Here is a 19,928-nt window from a genome sequence, read left to right as displayed (position 1 = left end):
CGCATTTTATTGTGTATTTTATTAATTACAATTTCGCACATCAAATTTTACATACATTTATATTGATGAGATCACCATCTTCCCTAGTTGTCCCTGTGTCAGGGGTTGGCGCAATATGTCTTCCTCGTCTATTCATCTTTAGTTTTTACATGTAAACTCATCAGGTAACTGGCATTACTTTCTTTTAGTAACGTCTTCGAACCACGGTAACTAAATTAAATTATATACAAACTAGAATCGCTATAAGCAAATTTAATTTCGATTAATAATTGAAGAAACATATTATTTTAACGTGAAAACGATTTAATTATCTGCACGCTAAGTATCAAAATCTATCTGTTTCGAAGGAGGATTATATTTTAGTACAGTAGCGGAGTTAATGCCTAAGACATTCTCTACCAGTCAATGAAGGGTGGTGTAGAGTCCTGGGGTAGGTGCATTCCTTTTTGAGACAAATAGTAGAAAAAATAGTAATAGTAGAAAAATAGACTATAGTATTTACGTGCAGTTGTTGCGCAGATTGTTAGGTATCATTATCAACCTATAGACATTCGCTATTGGATATAGACCACCCCCAAGTTCCACCACAATTGCCGATTTTTAGTTTTCATGTGACGACCGCGCAGACGCAGCATGGGTAAATCTCTCAAAAGGCAGATCGACGGTCTTATGAAAAGCGCGGAAATTCGTCCGATATAGGCGTATTTGTATATAATTAATTACATCAGTTAATCTATTTACGTAAAAATCTGTACGAAACTACACAAATAAAACAAATTAATCTCTTTTATTCGCTATTAAAAATGTTACGAAGTCTAGTGTCTATGTTCAGATTGACAAAGATATTTTGTGCATATAGTACTATCGGTTTGTAGAGCAAATGTTGTTATTAAATTTATTCTCCAATAGCCTCAGAGTAGTGTTCGTATTTTCCATGGCACCACCGCCCGCATTGTGCGCTCTGTGGCACATAGTTATACTAATGCACAGGAATCTCGGACATTTGACATGTGAATCAAAATATGAGTTCAACAGTACAACGGAACGTTTTGGATTATAGAGTACAATATTTTTATTAATTCTTAATTAAATTAATTTTAAAATATATTACTGTACTAATATCCAATATTATATATTATTATATCATACAAAATTACCATAGAAAATTTATATATGTATTTACAAAATCTTAAAATCTAAATACTTATTTAATGAAAGAAAATATTTTCATTCATTCAGATTTATCAACATTATAGATAGTTTAAGAGTTGTGCTATTAAGAAATTAAATATACATATTTACAATTATTACTTAAATACAGAGATTTCTAGATTTATAATAATATATTGTACGTTTCTTGATGGATAAATGTAAATAACTTGATTAACGATAACCCATTTTGAAGAGTTAATGTTGGAATTGATTAGAACAACACTGAAATAATGTTATTAATGTTGATCAGAGCCAACTTATCATCTTTTAAATATTACAACGCAAGCTCTCACAACTCAACCTCGATTATATTATATTATGTATACCTTATGATTGTTATCTCGAATGGCACGAGTGTTAAATCTATATAAAAAACCCACACTTGAATACATAATAATATTAACTAATAATAATCATCCACCTTGGTAGATAACTCCGACTTAGATCTATCATTAACTCATTGGAATTATTCAACAATAAATTGATATTTTTTAATTTTAAACCATAAGATATCTTCAAGGAAAAATACATCCATTTTGGCATGTATTTAATGTGAATATTTTTATAAATGCAATTCGTGTAATGTTAAAATTGAATGAAATATTGAAGCAACAAAACATACTGTTGGTCCATTTTTATTGAGTTTTTACTAAAGAAAGATTACATAATATATCATATCCAGTTTTTAAATTACATCTATAATTACAATTAGTTTTGGTTGCGTACTTATCAATCAACATTAAAAATCTATATAATTTAATTGTATAATCTACTTATATTACACACAAAATAATATGTTGTATTTTAAAATTTAAATCTAAATATATCATAACACACATAACATTTATATGTATATACATACATCTAATACTTATAAAAAGGAATATTATTTTGCGATTTATTATGCTATTTCACAAAATTATTTTGTTTTATGAATACATCGATAGAGCGCGCGGGAGCAGACTATTATAATCTTTAGTGCGTACGAAATAAAGATAATTTACCTAAATATATCTAAATATTTTAAAATTGCCAATATTACGATTTTTTTATATATAATAATTGTTATTAAAAGATTTATGAAAGTAGACACAAAACACACTTGTATTGATAATAAGAATTACGTCAATTTTAGAATATCAAAATTAAATTATTTTTTTTTTATTGTGACGACTAAGGGTTGATTAACACATTGATTTCGAGACCATTTTTTAAGGGTTTTCAGTGTGTATTAGGTCTTTTCCAAGTAAAATTTTACTTCTTTCTTTCTTATTATCCTAAAAAAGCGTGATATTCTTACAAACATAAATATGTACATTCAAACATCATTGTCTAATATTAAAATCAAAAGTATACAGACGCTTTCGACTGATGGCATTAATTCTATTTATCGATATTCAATCTCGACCGAGCCATTACAATGTACATCTCAATTATTGCTCAGATAAGTCACCGCAATGTTCCACTGGTCAAAAATATGTTTAAAGTCTGATTTTTATTTAAGCACGTTCACGCGTACAGTTGTTGTGGGGTGAGGGGGACGCGCTCGCGTCGGTCGCGTCAAATCCACGTGCGCTCGACGGCGTGGGCGGGGGCGGTGGCGGCATGCGGGGGGCGGGCGCGCATCCCCTCGCCCGCTACGCCGCGCCGAGGTCATCCCGCACTCACCGACGCGTTGTTGTTGTACATGCTATGCATCGAAATCCGGATAGTGCCTACACAAAACCACCAATTTAAACCATCCAAAGCCCGATCGTGGACGGATCGACTCCGACTGTGTTACGGGTATCGTACACCAAAACGACAAAACTAAAGCTGTCATAGTAAGGAGACAGTGTAGACAGAAGCCAGTGGATGAGGTTGCGAGCACGAAATGCGATAGACGAGTCTAAGGATGGACCGGCGTAACTACTGGGGGTGAACAAGAAGCGGACACATCATTATTCTCACGTGCCATCGAAATATGTATTGAAATTTGCAACCGGCCTCACATTAATCTTACTTGTATATCTGATTTGCATGAAGCAATTGGGGAGAGCCAGGTGGTTTTTTGATGAATTTTGTAGTCTTGAATAGACCTATGAAGAAGAAGAAAAGAGTGTACGTACATCTCGACGACAATAGATTTCAATGAAACCAATCGAGATTTGCATGTCAAAACTTCGAAAATTCGTGTAGATTGAGTTAAATTTGTGGATCAGATTGAACTCTCAGAAGTTTGAAATCGAAAGAGAAAGAAAACGACGATAACACGGACATCTTAAAAAAACATGAAATCCATCAATTAAAATAATGAGTCTTCAGGACATTCCAGCATTACACCAGTTAATTTGAATAGTTTCTATTTTATGGTACTAATGATTCCTGAAAACGAAGTTCAGCAATCTTTAAACTATGTAATGTAAGTACAGAGCTGACCGCAGCGATATTGGTAAAGTGAATTTACATACTTGTTCCGTTCTTTCGGCTGGGTGAGAGGGAGCGCATGGATCTATCCGTCCTGTCTGGTCCCAGAGCCCTGTGCCTGGCGAGGCCACCACCACCGAAAGCACCACAACACCAGAAGAACTGCTTAAAGCCTCGTCGGAATCTGGAATCGGAAAGGATAATGAAATTTACGAATATTCAACAGCCGAATTTCAAGTTATATTAAATTAAATGACTATTACTTACTTTGAGTTCATCCAGCAATAAATGATGGGATTATACATCGAGTTACTCATCGCCAGCCAATAAATACCCAAGTAGATTTCTTGAATATGCGGGTAGCTCACAACATCAGGATAGTACGATGTTACCACAAAGTAAACATGGAACGGTAACCAGCAGACAGCGAAGATGACGACCACAACGATCATCATTTTAACGACCTGTAAAAGATATGTAGCTCTAAAATTGACTTAAACAATCTATAATCTCACGATTTACAAGGAAGTTCTCTTCTGGGTCAATTAAACATTTCAATACAGTAGATTGGGGGGATTAGGGACTAGAGGTAGCATAGGGACAAATCTGGGATGTCACAATACTTTTGTCGGGCTGTTAGAGATTTAACTTTGTTGAACTGAAAATGACTTTTATTTAGTGTTCAACAATATTAAATAGTTTAATTTAGTCATCAAGGTTTTGTAACTCATTAGAGATGTTAAAAATTCCGATTCTCCCCATTTTACGGTACGTTTCAGAGTTGAAAATTTGAGGTTCGATACCGCCGTATATCCAATTCATTGCTCGTTGGAAAAACATCAGGTGTGTCAGAGCGAGAATCAAGTCCGTTCTATAATGACTCAATACAGTTGTGCGATACACGATATCTCGTTAATGACTAATCTATTATCGATGAGATTTTCCGTCAGAAATCACATTGATTCATTATCAAAATCAATTTTACAATATATCACGTACCAAAGAGTGATATTTTAACCCTGTCTCTGAATCTTATAAACAGAATGTCGTGTACAAATCTAATATCCCATCCAGCTGTTAGTGTCTGTTGAATCTATTTCCATCAAGAAATAAATTGGATTTACAAAGAACTGGCGTCCGTCAAAGGGCAACGTTAATTATTATTTCTTTGAATATTGAGGATCGAGATCTCTTGGGAAATCACTGCTTACAAAACGTTGTTGCCATAAATCGAAATGCATTACTACCTATATCTATTTATTCCGTCAGTTTTTGAGACATTTAATAGTCAATGTAATTACTAATTTAAGGAAATGTTAGTGCAAGGTAGCGGGGGAAGAGGTCTACCGAAGAAGACATGGATGGAGTGTGTGAATGATGATATGAGAGAGAGAGAGAGAGAGGGGTGAGGTATTGAGATGACGGGTGATAGAATAATAGTATGGAAGAAAAGTTAGCTGTGCCCACCTTGTATCCCACCTAGTGGGATAATATTTATGAATTTCAATTTTCTATTTACTACTTTATATTGTACTTTTTCCATTAACACGTCATTGTACAGCGTAGGTTTGATTCTTGCAAAATAAAGTAAGTCTCATTTCTCGTAACAATGGAATTTTCTCACCCGTCGTTTGCTTTTTACATTGTCTAGCTGTCGTTGCGTGCACTCTCCAATAGACTGCGATCCCCACAGCTCCACCCCGACCCTGGAGTATGCGTAGGTCATCGCTATTATGGGCATGAAGTATGTCAGCACCATGAACAACACATTGTACCTGCGAAGGTTGAGCTATTGTTCGAAAAAAGGTGTACGATTTCAAAAAGTCAGATATGTATATTTGTACTCCTATCGAGTGTTAACATTTAAATGCTTTGGTCGAAATGTTAACGACTCTTTTTAAAAACTAAACCATCAAACATACGTTTTCACTCAATGCAGAATCGTTGGATATCCTGTTGAAATTTAGTATTTTTGGAACGAAGTTCCTTATGGGACGATGCGGAGGGGTACGCTAACCGGGAAAAAACCGGGTAAGATTTTTATTAGTAAAGCACACAGTGTACGACTTAACTTTGTAATAAGGTACAAAAAAAAATTTTTTTTTATCATTCATTGTCCACGATCTCAGAGCGTTCGTTTGCGCAATACACTAACTCTTATGCCAACAACCGTGAATGAAGTGTACCACAATAAGTTCGCACGTTACCGAATGACCGTGGGTTGTTGCGAAACCTCCAGTTTTGTTCTCTTTATACCTCGAATAGAACTTAAAATTAATATTTTTATAATAAGGAACTTCGTTCTTATCCGGTGTCCCACGACACCACACAATCATCTTTTTTTTCTTAAAGTTCTACTACAAACAGAGGTATAATGTAATGATGGTATCGAAATTTTATTTTCAGAAAAGTCCCGTTCAGAACTTTACAAATAAATCGAACCAGGTTAAATTGCCTGTAAGAGAGTCTGACTTGCAATGCTATATTTCATCAATTGACTTAGCTTGCTATTTTTCAAATGTAAGCTACAGTTGCGAAGAAAGTTACTCAGCGATTATTTTAGATCACGACTCTGCACGTCCTAGCTCTCTGTGTGACGTATTAAAAGATTCGATATCCAATAAATTTGAATTCGAGGCTATAGTTTTTCATGAAACAGCAAAGCTGGAATTTGTGCTCAGTATAAATTCATACGTACGCATATTCTAAGCGAGATCTAGTCGTCATACCGTCTGGCCAATGGGAGTAGCAAACACATCTGTAACAATTAAATTATTATTAATTTAGCTTTTCTTCTTCTTCTTCTTCTCCATCGCTCCCTCATTGCTGAGGATCGTGACTCCGTTTTATTTGTCGACTGTCAGCCTCCATCGGTTTCATACATATAGATAAAAAAAAGACGTTTGATTGGTATATGTAATGATCATGATCCCGATGCTGAGGTTTTTTCCCCCTGCCTATTCGCTGCTAACCTAAGGGGCTATTTCAGCTACTCCCGGAGAAGTAAGTGAATTCACGAGTTCAGTTTGAAAGATTTTGCTAATACTATCCCTAGCAAGAGCAGTGCTTCGTTGAATCTACTACCGGATTGGAATCGCGACACACTGAGAAGAAGAAGTTCTGGCGAGAAACGGCTTGCTGAGACTATAAGAGAGACAACAAATTGGTCACCCTTGGCAATACGAACTCCTAAATATGATTTTGATTGTCTTTCGCATGGTTCGGATACCCTTGACTCTTTACAGCATTAGAACTGTCACATCTATCAATGTATTTGTATTGCAATTGTGCTTCAATATCATGTTCAAACCTGATAGTTCCGTCGGGCAAGGAGACGTTTTCAGTTGTGAAGTAAATGAGGTTGGGGCTGCTGATGAAGGAGCTCCACGCCCAGATGGCTGCGGTGATGCCGAGGGTCGCTCTCTTGCCGAGACGCGGCTGAAGCGGACTCATGATGGCGACGTAGCTGGAGGTGAAAGATTTGGTAAAGTCGTGGTGTACTAAGCAACGGGTGGTTGAGTTATTTAAAACAAAGTGAAACAAAAGTATTTTAAGGTATTATTGTGTGTGTGTTATATCGCTGAATGTTTATCAATTGCGTGAGTATCTACTGCGTGTTTGTGATTTCAAATAATTACGTACTTTTTAAACTATTGCATAGATTTTATCGCGGGCCTTGAGCGCGGCTTGAGAGCGGAATCGTGAAATTCCGTAACGAAAAAACCCTCACCCCTCACTACGCCTACTATGTACTACTTTGTGAATAAGCGCGCGGCATGACGTCGCACTGCATGCGCATTATTAAAAGTCTGCCCATCTCTCTCTCGCGCGGTCTAGCTTATGAGTGTGAAGGGGACAGTGAATGTTTCGTTTTTTTAATGTTTATAAATATAGAGCGGTCTTATTTTATTACTGTTTTAATATTAAATTATTATTGTCTAATTATAATTTCATAAGTTGATAAAAAAATGCTATGCAATAGCTTTACCGCGGCAGGCCCCGAGTGCCAAACGTGTTTTTTCTGCCTATTCTAGTAGACTCGAGAGGTTATACTAGATTCTTCAAGCGAGACGCATTATTATTCCAAACGCTGCGACAGTTCACAGTGTAAATATTAATGTAGAAACATAATATCGAGTTACTAAGTAAACATGAATCGGATAAACGTAAAAGAAAAGCAAATATTTAAATTGTGACATCGACAATCGTGGAAGCTGTGTAATGGATATGCCGTATCGAAGTTCTACGTTAACCCAGTTTATGTAATTTATGAGTTATCAATCTTCCTTCCGAGGTCTTTGTTTACGTAAGAAAAATGTGATATGCCCCAGTCAGCCTATCGGAAAATAACATAATAATTTAATAATAATAATAATTTATTTTATTTCTCTCTTAAAGGTATAGTACAAATACAAACAGAAATTAATCTTTTAATTTATTTTGTAAGCCTTTGAAAGAGCTAAGATCTTTCTTAATCTGAGTCTTTGGAATCCAGCATCAATGTCGCTATCCACTGCGCGGAGGACAGAAGTCAATGGAGGAACATAGTCCTAACGAAAATGCTCCGTAAAGTTCACGACCCTCAGCACTGAGGAATACGACGCACGGAGGAGGAGGAAAGAGCTAAAGTCTATAGGTACTAGGTTCAAAGACTTGTATTACTGATCTCCAGGCTCCTTCTTAAGATAGAGTAGGTTAAATAGGTCTATTTTAAATATACAAAGGAGAAACCCCATTTTGGGCCTAAGCGTTACACGAATGGGATATGTACCAAAAAATTCGTCTATTTTGCTTGATTAACCTATTGAAATCTTAGCTTCATTGACAATGGCCAAGTGTAGAAAATAAGTTGAATTCAATTTTTTGTTTTAAACAATCTTTGTAAACATCTGCAACACTTATTTCAATATACGTAACTAGCTCCACAAACGTGCGGATTAGAATTAGAACATCCATAAAATAGGATCGATTTAGTGGAAATCAAGTGTAAAAAATAATTAATACTCTTTTGCTTTAGGATAAATGACTGTTTTTATAGGTATTTTAATCAATGTAAATTAAATAGAGTATGGCCATCGAATCGTGACACAACTACTTACAATGGCGGCAATTCAAAATATCTACAACTGACAACATTAAATATAGCATGAAAGTGTAGTTTTGCATTTTTATATTAATGTGACTATGCCATAGAAAAACACAAATGTATCAAATCGTGTTATGTTATCTTTAATGTTGCCAACTGAAGATATTTTGGATTTTGCCGTAAAGCAGTAATGCGTTTCAGTTTGAAGGGCGGGGCAGCCGTTGTAACTATACTGAGACCTTAGAACTTATATCTCAAGGTGGGTGGCGCATTTACGTCGTAGATGTCTATGAGCTCCAGTAACCACTTAACATCAGGTGGGCTGTGAGCTCGTCGATAGGTATCTAAGCAATAAAAAATAAAAGTAAAAAAGGCATGAAATAAAATGAAATGAAATGTGATGAGATAATATGGGAGCACGTAATGATTTATATTTTATATAAAAAAGTTATCATATAAATATAGTTTTTCATATAAAAAAGTTTTCATTAAAATTAAAATAAGACTGACCTAAAGGTCTTAGTTACCAGGTCATAAAATCCCTTTAAAAAATCATTTCATGCGCAGCGCGTTTCGCATTACGTTGTTTTGAATTTTTGGCTTTCGTTCGTTTTCGTAAACAACCTAACGCGCGATTTCTCGTAACAGGTTCCATTTTTATTTTAAAGCAACCTGTTGCTGCAACAGGTTTCGTAAAAAATTACTCATCTTTAGTAGGAAACAGCCTCAAAAATATCGTTTTTATTAAAATATCTCGAACAATAAACATAACCTAAAATGTAAACATTGTCTGATTTTACCAATTTGGCCATTGCTGGGAGACCTGAAAATTGGGCTCATGAAACCTTCTTAGGTATTGTAACTTATGCCCAAATTCTAGCACTGTAACGCCAGGCCCAAGTTTCTATGGATTTCGGGTTTGTCCTTTGGAAAGTAGTATTGATTTGTTCTTCGCTTCGAGCCATATTATTATTCATATGTTGAATTAGTTGCGTATATTAGTGAAGTAATTTGATGAACGGTAATTTGTTATAAATATATTTTTCGGGGACCATGGGTTTCGTGTTCTACGCGTGAAACAAATAAACTAATGACACATTGGATATTACCGTAATCGACCTGTATAGTTAACTAATTCTTGTAAATCTATGGCCTAAATTAGTTGTTGATTGGATTATTACAATACTATATCATGTTTTACTGGTGGCAGGACGTCTTATGAGCCCGCACACGTAGGTACCACCACCCTGCCTATATCTGCCGTGAAGCAGTAATGCGTTTCGGTTCGAAGGGTGGGGCAGATGTTGTACTGTAAAAACTGAGACCTTAGAACTATTATGCCAAGGTAGGTGGCGGCATTTACGTTGTGATATCTATGGGCTCCGTTAACCACTTAACATCAGGTGGGCCATGAACTCGTCCACCCGCCTAAGCAATCAAAAATAAAAATAAAGTTTTTCGAAACCCATTATGCTTTTGTATTATGTTGAGGTAAATTTACCTGATTAGCAGTCGACGTCAAACTTCTCCAACAAGGAAAAGCTTCGGACATCTGTTTTGTGAAACTTTTAAGTAAACTCGTCAACCGATTGAGAGATTAACAACATTAACGAGTTTCTAAAGCGAGGGTCCGTATTTAAGCTTCTCCGATAATTGAAAATAATCTTGTCTGTCCAAAATGACTATAAGGTTTGCTTTCCTAAACAAATATTACAAACAAGCCATAGGCTAGTTTTGTTATTCTGTGATTTATGAAAAATGTCGTTGAAATTGACTGAAAAATATTACGATTTTATAACGTATAAATTTTTCGTATTATATTTTTTGTAAATTTAAATTAAATTAATTCTTCCTCTTAAAGCGAACAACTATTTAAGTATATGGTGACCAAACTTAAATTTTCTTTCAATTGAAATTATTTCTCCGGTTTCCACGAGTCGTAAAAATTAAGATTACTACTTGTACGGCTTATGTCCAGCAGTGGACGTCCATGGGCTGACAAGAAGTAGAAGAAGTGCGGCTTAATCTCGGATTCTTCATAAAATATAATTAAAATAAAAAATGCGAGATTAGTAAAAATTAAAGTAATTTCAATTACATGATTAAATATGAATTCGGATACTAAATGAGATATCAATATAAACATATCTTACCGATCAACGCTGATCGCAAGGAGCGTGAAGACAGACGCAGAGATGCTCAGTACCGCTATAAACTGACAGAATTTGCAGTAGAAATGTCCGAAGGGCCAGTTGGAGTTCAGCATGTACGTGAAGTTGAAGGTGACGTTAAGGGTCGACACCATTGCATCGGCCACCGATAGATTCACTATATAGAAAAAAAAGGTTGTTCTGTAAAAAGGTGTTACAGCTATGTGGTAATGAATTTTACTCGATATCCTTTCAGGGAAATAGGTTATACATTTTTTCAATGAAGGATTTGAAGATTAGTTAGCGCTGGACATTGGTTTGATTTCGCAGGGGAGCTTCGGTGTCCTGATCATCAGTACCGTCTACTCATCTGTATGCTTCGAAACCCTTATTGCTAATGCAATAAAAAGCTCTTTTCTCTATATCGTAGCACTGCCTACGTCTTACGTCGTATAGGTAGACAAGGCGGTACAAATTCAGTTAATCTTTTCAATTTTTCAATCCTCTTTTTTTATTTTTATTAACTAGTGTTTTATGAGTTTGATATTCGCTGTTTCATAGTGCCAATCTATTACTTTCGTCTGTTACAGGCAAGGAGACAAAAACATATAGTATAAGTACATTAACAGCTGGAATGTTAAACGTAGCTATGAAACCTTCAGCATTTAGAAGAGTTCAATTTCCACGTCGTTATTGAAATATCATGAGTTCGTATTATGGATTCCGCCAATTTAAAATACTTTTAATGGCATACCCAAGAAGTAATTGGTGACGCTTCTCATCCGCTTGTTGGTGAGCACTATCCAGATGACAACCAGGTTTCCCACGGTGGCGACGACCACCATCCCAGCGAAAAGCACCGTCCACAGAATCTGCCTCCACCACGGCAGGATGAAGGATTGGAATGGCTGGTTCAATAGGTATAGCTTTATTAATATCAACTCTTAAAATACCTGTAGGAAAATTTAAATTAATGTGAAATAAGTGTGAACTTGAAGTCACAAAAAATGCATTCCTCGCGTATTCGCTATATAGCTAATTATTATTAAATAGTTTCGCTATTGTCTAACTAAAGGATAAGATCCCCCTGTACTAGTATCTAGCATCAATGTGACTATGTCATATCTAGCATCAATGTGACTATGTCATATCTAGCATCAATGTGACTATGTCATATCTAGCATCAATGTGACTATGTCATGGCGGTATTCAACTCGCGGTAGATGACAAATTTTCTTTCAAATTTAATTTCTTGACAAATAAGTACTTGACACCTGTACACGAACCCTTTCCACTAAGCTGTAACGTTGTGTAATGAAAATAAAAAACACAATTAGGGGTAGGTTACACGGGACTATCTATTTTTTGTTATTGCTTAGATGAGCGGCGGAGCTCACAACAGCCCACCTGGTGTTAAGTGGTTACTGGAGCCCATAGACATCTACAACGTAAATGCGCCACCCACCTTAAGATATAAGTTCTAAGGTCTCAAGTATAGTTACAACGGCTGCCTCACCTTTCAAACCGAATCGCATTACTGCTTCACGGCAGAAACAGGCAGGGTGGCGGTACCCGTGGAACTCACAAGAGGTTCTACCACCAGTATATTACCACCTATTCAGCCGAAAAGCACTCATGCCTTGCGATTTGAATGGTATTATAATACATCCGTTCCATAATAAAAAATCGTCGTGGCCTAAAGGATAAGACGTCCGGTATATTTGTAAAAACTAGAGGCCCCGCAGTAGTCGAAATTCGACTATAATTAATTGGAATTGTAAGTTTGTACACTATTAAGATTGTATTTTATACTTCTATAATTACAAATTACGCCACCATAAAAAATATTAACAAAGACAAACAATATTTAATCTATTCTCAATTTGACAACAGACGCCAAGAACAAAAGTTTGACAATAAATAGTATGCGTGCGTGTGTGCGTCAAATACATGGTATGTAGTGTGTGTGATGTTTTCTTTATTGATTTAATGTATCTTTTATGCATTATTTAAAAAAAATTATTAGCATTGTGCACTTCTCTATATTCTCTATAAGTGTGCAAAATTTCATACTCCTCCGTCCGCGCAATTTTCGTAAAAAGGGATACAAAGTTTTTGCTCCACGTATTAATATAGAGATATATAAGAAAAAAACTATTATGTAATTGTGCGTTGTGTAGGACAGGCGATAGTTTGATTTTGACTCGCAGCTTACCTGTTAACATTAAGCTGAAATCTCTACAATATTCGCAAATATTCTCGTTTCTAATCATTAAAACCATCTTTATATATAAACGATAAAATTTAATACGTGGTTTCAGTAACTTTACAAGTACTTTGAAACAGAGTATGAGAGTTGTATGAACATCGATTAAAACTTCGAGTGCTAACAAACGGCTATAAATTGTTTTGATTTAGATCTTATCTCACCGGAGCGGAGAGAAGCTTCACTAAAATCTAAAACATCATACAACTTACGTTCGTTTATATATGAGAAAACGTATTGAGTGTTTTGAGATAATCTGATAATCTGGTGGTAGGACCTCTTGAGAGTCCGCACGGGTAGGTACCACCACCCTTCCTATTTCGATGCGTTTCGGTTTGAAGGGTGGGGCAGCCGTTGTAACTATACTGAGACCTTAGAACTTATATCTCAAGGTGGGTGGCACATTTACGTGATAGATGTCTATGGGCTTCAGTAACCACTTAACACCAGGTGGGCTGTGAGCTCGTCCACACATCTAAGCAACAAAAAAAAAACGCAGAAGTTTCTTTATTATTTGAAGTGAAGTTAATATTAACCGCATTAAATTAGGTATCTTCTTGTTTTCACTATTATTTTTTTAGTTAAAATTTGCCGCTTGCTTCACAAGGTGTATAAATTTCTGATTAATAAAAGCATTAGTTTTAAATTTTATTTTAAGGACAAGCAATTCCCTTTGGCTAGGCAGAGATGAATAACATGCTGGAATTAGTATATTTATAGTTTATTTTATAAGCACAGTTGTTTTTCCTAAACATAACTTAAATAGTTTCGATATTGATGTTCCTTTAAAGTGATAAATTTTCGGTACAATTTTTTAACCTCTAATATAATACAAAGCGTATTGGTCAGAGTTAAGATTTAGAAGTCAACATGATCTTCCAATGGTCTTCCAAACAAACGTTCATCCCGTAGTTTAACCAATCAGGAGTGAAATTTTCAAAAGCCTCATTACATATTTTACGGTTACTAATTGATCGAGTGACCGCTTTTTTTTTTTTCAAGTTGGTAGGGATAGGTAGAACTGAAAACCGATAGTGATCGTACTGTACTTTCTATTATATTCCCAATATTACGGCACTATAACCTACCGTAAATAATAAATACATAATCTCACATTTAAAAAAATATATATTGTAATCACATAGCTAATCTCTACGATTATGTGACAACAAGATATTTTATTCCGGAGACGTGAGGAAGAAATAAGCAGACTATTAGTACATACATATGCGGGCTTAAAATACGCATAACTTCTAGTAGTTTGACCTACTAGTATCGGCTCACAGATGCTCACTGCTGGACATAGATCTTCCTCAAGCCTCGCCACAATAACCAGTTCTGCGTCTTTGTCCAGTGGATTCCCGAGACCTTCAATAAGTCGTCGGTCCATCTTTTGGAACATTTACTCATGTTACATTTTTCCGGCGATCTGTTTTACGAGCAATGTGCCCTGTTCACTATCATTATATCCTTCGGGCAGCGTTCTACGTATTATAACGGTATACTGCGATTGATAATCCCAATACCAAACGTGGCAATTAAGGCAGCCCCAATAACATATAGCCCCAATATGACACTAATAGTTACGCAAATACCGATTGTTTACGCTATCTGCAATTGTTTACGCTGGATAATTAGCATTAATATTTTTAGAACGTAACTGAGAGCGCATCGATATAGTCCCGCCCCTTTCCCCTCCTAAATCAATGACACTTTTAAGTTCGAGTTTGAATCGTGCGCATCAAAATTGTGCGATCGCGAAAAAGTGGTGAATATTGAGTGCAGCTAAGTAAGTACTTAAAAAACTGAAAGTGTTTCATCAAGATACAAAGAAAGAAGACAGGAGTGGCCACTCCATGTAGATAGTGCTACAAATATTATCACTACAAAGACACAGACTTTCGGTGAGTTCCTAAAAATATTACCTACTACCAAGTATCATATTGATTGCGCTCAAAAATATAAAATAACTAGCGACCCGCCCTTGCTTCGCTTCGGAAACATTAAAACACACATGAAACCAAAAATAAAAAATAAAAAAATAATTAAAAAAAGTAGCCTATGTTCATCAGGGACAATGTCGGCTTCTAATGGAAAAAGAATTTTTCAAATCGGTCCAGTAGTTTCGGAGCCTATTCGAAACAAACAAACAAACAAATCTTTCCTCTTCATAATATTAGTATAGAAAAAGAACCAAGCCCAAACACCGATGTTATTGCTTCATCGTTACCGTCGCAAAATTGGCGCCTACCTGCGGTGTTTGAACATCGAGATGGTCTATTGTGTGATATGCGCACACCAGGCGTCTTAACTGCAAGGACATGGCGACTTTAATTAACAATGATTACGTAATATTATGTGGAACCCTTACCTCGGTTGCGTTTTGCGAATCGTTAACGTATCTCTCGTTTTCGACATCGTAGAACGTGACGTAGAAGCTATCCAGATCCGCTAGCGAGGTTGACTGGTTGGAGGCCACTGTTGGCCCGAGCTCGTCCAGCATCATAGCATCGGGACCTGCTTTACAAATAAAAACATAATTATTAGTTTTTTTATCGCGAGCTTTGAGCGCAGCGACCGAATCAAGAAATTACGTAACGAAAATAAAACCTAACACCCCCACTCCGCCTACCATGTAGCTCGCGCTCAACACATTCACACGTTGCGCTTGTGTAGTGTTTTCGAACAAGCACACGCATGCATGCACTGCATGCGCATCATGAAAAGTCTGCCCATCTTTCACTCGCGCGATCTAGCTTATGAGTGGGAAGGGGATAGTTAATGTTTTGCTTTTGTTAATGATTATAAATATATCGTGGTCTTATTTTATTATTGTTTTAATATTAAATTATTATTGTATAATTATTGATAATAAGCATAAGTTGATAAAAAATGCTATGCAATAGCTTTATCGCGGCAGTCCTCGAGTGCCACACGTTTTTTTTTGTTTACAAACTTTCTCCCACAACAACTTCTGTCTTATTCTAAGGAGAACGCATAGATCTCTTGGCGTAGGAAATAGGAAGAGCGGTAGTAAACATTGGCGCGCTCAAAATCCATCCAAATTTTGCAATTACTAAAGTTTAATTTTTATTTGGTATTTCTTTTTCATCCGTCGATCGTAAACTCGTGTTAGGTGTAATAAACACATATTAATTAGACACCTGCGTCAGAGTTTCAGCCGTTATGATCGCACTATGCGATCTCAATGCGAATGTACTCGGTGTCTTGTACATTAGCTATACGCCATAAAGAAAACCCGATTGAGTTTTGGTCGGTTAATCCATACGTTTATTTTTATTTACTTTTATAAATGGGGCTAACCCGACGCTCATCCTCATTTGACATTCTTTAATCGACTCCAAAACAGAAGGCGATTATCAATTTGACTGTATGTTTTCATGTGAGTTACCTCCGAACTGTTTTTCTAGGTGAACTGATTTTATTGATGTTTGTTTATTTGAAAACTGGTACATTTCGTGTGGTCCCGCTTAATAAAATTAATAAAATAAAATATTAATAAAATTAAGCGGGACCAGTAGTCTTTGAGTAGATACGTATGTTTAATGATTCGTATTTTAATGGACTTCGACTACATTGATGATATTCTCATTTTATTATATTAAGACGGGTTTTCTCTTCTTTTTTTTCTATTTGTTACTTTCACATCTGTGAATCACTCTGAATAATCAAATAGCACGAGCGTAACGACCTTAATAATTTCAGTAAAAAACACATATTATTAATAAAATGAAATACACATTTAACTATATTTCAATTGGCTTGGGTTTTTTTTACATGCAAAACCGAAACACGCTCGTCAATATACAACTAAAAGATCGCAAACCATGGGGGGTTTTTGAACAGATGACGTCACCTATTATAATTATATTAATAGCTTTGCCAGGATCATTCTTAGCAGAAGAATGTACTCAAAAGACTTGAGAAGAATCCTCAGGTGGGCTTTCCAATGCCGATTTTTATATATGACGGTAATTACAATCTAGACGTAGGACTATAGAACGAATACTCTCTATTCATAAGGAAAAAAACTAGCAATTATCCCTTAGACACAGCCCACTGAGTTTCTCGCCGGATCTTCTAAGTGGGTCGCGTTTCCGATCCCGTGGTAGATTCTGCAAAGCACTGCTATTGCTAGGCTAGGTTTAGCTAATTCACCAGGTCAGACCCCATGAGCTCACCTAGCCGTTCGGTGAATCTAATATGACCACCCTTCGAAGAAAGGCAGGAAAAAAAATTAGCAGTCATATTTTTTTTTGTGGCTTTGATGGGTGGACGAGCTCACAGCCCCCTGGTGTTAAGTGGTTACTGGAGCCCATAGTCATCTACAACGTAAATGCGCCACCCATCTTGTGATATAATTTCTAAGGTCTGAGTATAGTTACAACGGTTGTCCCATACTTCAAACAGAAACGCATTACTGCTTCTCGTTAGAAATGGACAGGATGGTGGTATCTACCCGTGCGGACTCACAAGAGGTCCTAACACCAGTAATTACGCAAATTATAATTTCGGATATTATAATTTTCGTCATATAACGGAATCCAACGAGTTAAATCAAATTGAGGTTGGATAGGAAATAATATTTTACATTAAGTAGACGGAATACGAAAAATAAAATTATGTTGTAGGCAGAAAGAAAAATGCTAAGGGGTTTGTCGTATAAATGTCATAACTCCGGCACTTAATCACGCTAGGACCAGGTAGTAGATAAATTTATGGGCTCACGGCTTACGGAATTGTCTGTTGAATTTAGGCTTAATTTTAGGGATATTTACGTGTGATTTTTTGTACCATATGATATAATGGTATTCGAAAATCTAGTTTTAAACGTAATTAAGGTTGTAAGAATCAAAATCAATAAAATGAAAAACGGTAAAAGAAACACTAAAAAAAGAAACAGAAAGAGTTTTTTTTGCTTTGATGGGTGGACGAGCTCACAGCCAACCTTGTGTTAAGTGGTTACTGGAACCCATAGACATCTACGACCTAAATGCGCCACCCACCTTGACATATAAGCTCTAAGGTCTCAGTATAATTACAACGACTGCCCACCCTTCAAACCGAAACGCATTATTGCTTCACGGCAGAAACAGACAGGGTGACGGTACCTAACCGTGCGGACTCACAAGAGGCCCTACCACCAGTAAAGTAAGTAAGTCTCTCCCTCTATGGCTGGTAGGCAGTGACTTGGCCGTGCCCCTGGCATTGCTGGCTTGCATGAGCGACGGTGACCACTTACCATCATTTGGGTCGTACGGTCGTCTGCCTATAAAGGCACGTTGCGATGGACACGTAATAAATACTACAGGAGATATAACCCAAGGAGGTTTGACGTTGACAGCACGTCTAAATAGCAAACTGAACTTACAATTAATTACATTTTTTAACACGCTTTTATGAGCTTCATACGTATGTTACACCGGTCACTCACATTTGCACGAATACGCAAACCCGCAAGTGTAGGACGACATTTGCAAATGATTATGCAAAGTTTTCGCTGCATTCGTGGTTTTCCAAGCTGTGTCGGTTTTTTAACAGACATCAAAGCGCGCGAACCGCGATCCTTCGCGTAGTCTCCCACACATTCGTGTGACCAGTTGCGCCCAGGATTGCGAAGGCAACGGACGCTTCGCTATTTTCATAGATCGTGACGTCTACTGCGTAGCGTATCTTCATCAAAAGAAATCCCATAAAAACAGCATGGCTGTTAATGATGTCTGGGAAAGAATTCAAAACTCTTTTTCTCTTAAATGTTCTATTGACGAACGTAAACAATTGTAGTAGGAAGCGCAAACGGGTTCGTAAATTGAGTACCGAACCCATTTGCACAGCCGCTAAGTTTGCGAATAAATGTTTGACGGCCCTTCATATGCGCGCAAACATTCGTACAATGTACGAATATTATCGCGCATGTGAGTGGCCGGCATTACTATGTAACGGAAACTTTGAATATGATTTTGATCCCCTTCAAAACGTCGGATTAACTCAAAATTTGGCATACTTACCAAGGACCGATAACAATTCAATATTTTAAACAGTTAGACCCATTATTTATTCTGTCAATACTGTTCTGTATATTCGAAGTAATTTATAAAATTATTATATTGTCGGCTTATTATTATAAAAGTCTTTGTTGCGACTGTAATTTTCCAGTAAATTGAACGTTTCTAATTCCATGAAAATTACGTTTAAAGGTTCTAACACATACAAACAAACATTTATAGATGGAACTTAAGAACTTAATGTGAATTTTATTACTGTTATGCTGGTAAGAGTAACACCATCTATCGCCGAATAGTCGAACGAATATAGAAGGATCCAGAATGCTCGAGAATTACAACGCCATCTATTATCAGATAGCGGAAACTACTGCTAGAGAAGTGTGGAATATTCTCGATAATTCTAGGGATGAGATATCGGCTATAAAAGCGTTGTAGGGATGGCACGCAGTCAGTAATCGGTACTACTCGAAGCGAAACCGCGAACGGATTACCTAAAGCGAAGCGGAACAAGCGAATTGAGAGTTTTAAAGCGTTTGTTGCGTGTTTGAAAGTGTTTGTGAAGTGTGTAAGTGTTTTAAGTGTTGAATACAGTTTTTAAGTTGTACTTTGGTGACATTTTATTTATCCCGAACCCCAGCGCGTAACATTACCATTAAGTTTTCTTATTCTAAATACAATTGTAATGTTTGAATCTGCTAGGGAATGCGGCCAGGAAATATTTATTGAAAAACGCCGTGTAATGATATTATTTGTACTTAAATTGCTTTTGAATTACAGATCTT

The 19,928-nt window shown here is 36.4% G+C and overlaps 1 protein-coding gene across 4 annotated transcripts in view; it reads right to left on the bottom strand.

The window, feature by feature from the left end:
- The window catches only part of NGR-A24 (neuropeptide receptor A24), a 184,143-nt gene continuing 164,215 nt past the window's right edge, over positions 1-19,928 (bottom strand). Inside the window, exons 2-10 of one of the 4 annotated variants that reach the window (XM_021351226.3) lie at positions 15,492-15,640; positions 11,609-11,762; positions 10,858-11,032; positions 6,929-7,084; positions 6,317-6,376; positions 5,243-5,393; positions 3,886-4,082; positions 3,663-3,802; positions 1-2,927 (exon numbers count right to left, since the gene is read on the bottom strand). In XM_021351226.3, coding sequence (XP_021206901.2) covers positions 2,866-2,927; positions 3,663-3,802; positions 3,886-4,082; positions 5,243-5,393; positions 6,317-6,376; positions 6,929-7,084; positions 10,858-11,032; positions 11,609-11,762; positions 15,492-15,626 — 1,230 coding nt within the window. In that variant the 5' untranslated portion in view covers positions 15,627-15,640 and the 3' untranslated portion in view covers positions 1-2,865. 4 annotated transcript variants of the gene reach the window in all.

This window comes from Bombyx mori, chromosome 9 (genome assembly GCF_030269925.1).
Source record: "Bombyx mori chromosome 9, ASM3026992v2".
Classification (NCBI taxonomy): Eukaryota; Metazoa; Arthropoda; class Insecta; order Lepidoptera; family Bombycidae; genus Bombyx; species Bombyx mori.
This window is presented reverse-complemented; position numbering and strand designations above follow the sequence as displayed.